Source organism: Miscanthus floridulus, chromosome 16 (assembly GCF_019320115.1).
Source record: "Miscanthus floridulus cultivar M001 chromosome 16, ASM1932011v1, whole genome shotgun sequence".
NCBI lineage: Eukaryota > Viridiplantae > Streptophyta > Magnoliopsida > Poales > Poaceae > Miscanthus > Miscanthus floridulus.
In genome coordinates this window covers 71,069,864-71,073,714 of record NC_089595.1, presented here as the reverse complement: position 1 = coordinate 71,073,714, position 3,851 = coordinate 71,069,864, and the positions used below count along the sequence as shown (strand labels likewise).

General features: G+C 51.1%; 1 protein-coding gene across 1 annotated transcript; it reads left to right on the top strand.

Annotated features, from left to right (window-relative positions):
- The first annotated feature begins 363 nt into the window (after positions 1 to 363).
- LOC136510819 (uncharacterized) lies at positions 364 to 3,248 on the top strand. The gene is made up of 2 exons (XM_066505149.1): positions 364 to 496; positions 1,537 to 3,248. The coding sequence occupies exons 1-2, from the start codon at positions 364 to 366 to the stop codon at positions 2,481 to 2,483; spliced, it is 1,080 nt and encodes a 359-aa protein (XP_066361246.1). The 3' UTR covers positions 2,484 to 3,248.
- Positions 3,249 to 3,851: the final 603 nt, after the last annotated feature.

The window sequence follows — 3,851 nt, the reverse complement described above, 5'->3', positions numbered from 1 at the left end:
ACGAATTTATAGCACTGGAGATAAAAAAAATCTCTCACCTGCTCCACGTTCTCAAAGATCAGGTTTGCAGACACCGGCCCACTCACAGGGCTATAGGCCTCAGTGTATGGGGTTCGAGGGTTTTCTCAACCTGCGTGAGAAGTTTCTATCTTAAGCCAAAAATTTTGGAGTCCGAGTTTTTTTTATATATTTGCGTCTGTTGCCCCGCTTCATGGATGCCGTGTCTCCTACCGTCGTACATTGCATGCCCCCATGCAATACGGTTTCCATATGTATACGTTGCATGCCCAGTTTCCAATCAATCACATAGACATGGAAGCGATCGATCTCACACACGTCGTTCGAGGGTACTCCGTATACAGCATGGAGAGCACGGACGAGCTCGATCGGTACCCGTGCTGTCTGGACTTCAACATGCGAGCACACGGCGAGGAGAGCACGGACGGGCTCGATCAGCATCTGCGCCGCCTAGACCTCAATCTGCTAGCGTGCACACGTAACCATCCATGTTTACTAACTTTTTATTATTTTGTAGAAATGAATAAAACCGTCATCGCAGACGTGGGCAAAAATTTGTATTCCCGGTGCAACGCACGGACATGTATCTAGTAATAATAAGTATCGATAGATTAATTTTAGCATATATTTTAATAAGAAATTTATTTAAAGATACAAACATTAATATTGTTTTCTAGAAAATAAGTCAAATTTAGAAAAGTTTGACATTTTGAGAAACGAGATGCACATTTGCTTTAGGACGCAGGATGTAAAGACAAACAATGATCCTGTTTCAAGAAGCAGGAGTTATAAGTTATACACTACATAAAATTAAAGTTCAGGTACGAAATGAACACGGATAAAATAGGTTTCTTTATGTAATATACTCGCATGTGCTTGCTAAAATCATAGTCAATCTAAGATCCTATTTGGATCTATTAGCTGATAGTAATTAGCTAGCTAATAGCACATAGCTAATGTTAGTTGGCTATCAATTGACTAGCTATCTATTAGCTAGGAGGGTGTTTGGATACACACTTAATTGATATTTCTCCGCCTATTAACTATTATTATCTTATTTAGTTCATCTAGAGGTTGAACTAACAATTAGTTAGTCTATTATCTATTAATGTTTGATACAAAAGAGATAATTATCAGCAAAAATGTTACAGCTAGCCGTAACACTTCGCAAAGTCAAGGCTGCCAAACGACCGCAACCATGAAATGGAGCATCTCTTCTTTGTTTAGCACGAGAAAGAAAGCTTAACTTTTAGACCGTTGGCTGTGAATCCCATCCACATCCAAGAAACCAAGAGCAGACACTACACTTGAAAGTCACTTTAAAACACTACAGCCAAGCCTGCCAAACATCACGTTCCAATGTCATCTCGATCACAACTAGGAACGTGTCGCGTCGCGTATTAGACACCGCCGCGCAAATCCAACTGGAACCTCGCCAGATCACCAGCGCGGTTAAATTAATCGGCCCCAAAAAAGATTACGTTTTGTTTTCTCTCCTGTTGCATATACCTTTCGCAGCCGCATTAGCGAAAGCGAAGCTGCCGCCGTGCCAAGGCGTGAGCAACTGCAAGCTGCGCTCGCCCAATAATAGCGCAATCGGATTTGGTGCGTTGCTCTTCTCGCCAGCGCCTCCTCGTCCGTCCCCACCCCCGCCCCTCCAATCCCCACCAAAACCACCCGCGCCGTCAATCGCAACCAGCAGCGCCTCCGTCGCCGGCGCCGCGGGATTGGGCCACCAGCGAGCCGCGGTTGTTGATCGGCCGATTGATCGATCGACGATCGATCCACCGCGGCAAGGCCGGGCGGGGAGGGAGCCGTCGTCGGTGGCGGCCGCGCGCACCGACGGTTTTCCTGGCGGTTGCATGTATGCGGGCGGGGAGAGCCGGCCCAATGGCGGGGGCGGGGGTGGAGACGCGCTCCGGCGGCGGAGGCAGCCCGGCGCGGCCGCCGCGTCTTCTTCTTCGTCATCGTCGTCGACCGGCAGAGGAGCGGAGGAGGGATGGGAGGAGCATGGGCGAGGGCAGAGGCAGGCGCGGGGCAAGAAGCAGCAGCAGGGGAGGCGCGAGGCGGTGGCCAGGGCGATCCGGGGCGGACTGCCCTCCTGCTGGGGCGGCGTCTCGGTGGTTCAGGAGGCCGCCTCCGGTGGGCAGAGGGCTGCGAGGAGGTGGAGCCGGCGGGAGAGAGCGGCCGCTGCCGCCGATCGAGATGCTGCCGCCGGCGACGACGATGGTTCCGGGCCGGGCGCGGGCACCGCCACTGCAGCGCCAGCGCCGCCGGCGGCGTGGTGCTGCGTGTGCCCGGGCGGCGACTGCTCGCTGGAGCCCAACCCGAGCGCCAACGGCAAGGAGGACGCCGGCGTCCGGTCTCTCCTCGAGCAGAACGATTTCTTCTCCGCCGACTGCAACCCGCACGCCGACGTCCTCCCCGCCGGCGCCGACACCGCCGCCGCCTACGAGTCGTCGTAGCAGGCCCAACGACCGGTTCGGTTAGGTGCCGGGCTGCCAGCCAGCTACTGCCCATCCGCATTCTCCTCCCCACAAACATTGCGATTCACAATTTTTACTGATACTGATGATGAAAGAGGAAACTTTCGTTCCGCTCCGCCGCCGCCACCGGTGGAGCTCGATCGGATTCTTGATTCCTTGCTTTCTTCGTCCATTGCTTCCGTAATCTGTACATGTACTTGCCATGGTTGGGAGCAAATGAACTGTAATATCAGTGATGGGCGGGCGGGCGCCTTGTCCCGTAGCCATTTGCGGGTTTGTTTCCAGACTCAAAGACACTCTGTCCGGCAGAGCATTTGACCGCACGCATGCCATGGATATGGGCAGGACCAGCTCTCCAGCTTGCAGGTGTGGTGCCAATGGAGGGCGGGTTCACAGGTCAGAGCTTTACGGCCACTGCAATGAAGTGAACATTTCGTACGCGTTGAATTGCTTGAATGAAGTAGGGAAGTCACTCACCCACTTGGCCACTTGGATGCTGCTGCGATGTGTACTCTGGGATTTGAATTGGAGCTCAAAAGGATGGAAGGACGAATGTGAGAATGAATCTAGACAAAGTTTCAGAGAATTACTAGTGCGTACTTGCAAATTGCAACGCACGGCATGCGCAGATATACTACTGTAAGAACTTGATATTCTACGAGATGCAATCTGGTATGCGACAGGATGCTATGACATACTAGTATGAACATCAGAATACTAGAAATAATAGGCATTGATGCAACTGTTTGTTGAGAGCGACTTCCGACTCCAGATGACCAAACCAGCCGCATGTCTTCGTTCTCCGAATCATGTGTATCTTTTTAACCATTTCTTAAGTCCTGTATTCATCGTTGTCCGCCCTAGCTACTGTTGGAAATAAGTGCCTAATATACATTTCAGATTTTGTTTTGAGGAAAAACTCATAGATAAAAAATAATACAAGCACATAACACAAGTAAACAGGCAACATACTGACTAGAACAGGATTGCGCAAGGAAATTACTCAATGATCCCGCGCAAAACGTAGTCGAACGTGTCGAAGTAGATGTTGCAGATCACCAAGCGGTCTCGTGTAGACGCTGCCCAAAAATCTGATTGCCGCCCCGTGCAGGAGTCTCGCGGCAGTGGTTTCGGAGATCCCGCTCTCTTCAAGTCCGGTGCACGCCGAACTCAAAGGTCGACGAGGCGCAGCAGCGAGAAGCTCAGCACAGCGAGTGGAAAGGTGAGCGTGTGAATCCGTATCCTTCAACCAGGACGTCTCCTGGTTTTATAGGCCTTCATAGTGCATCAATTCCCTTCATCAAGCAGTAAAAACTGCCCAATTTAATGACAGAAAATGCTGCAATC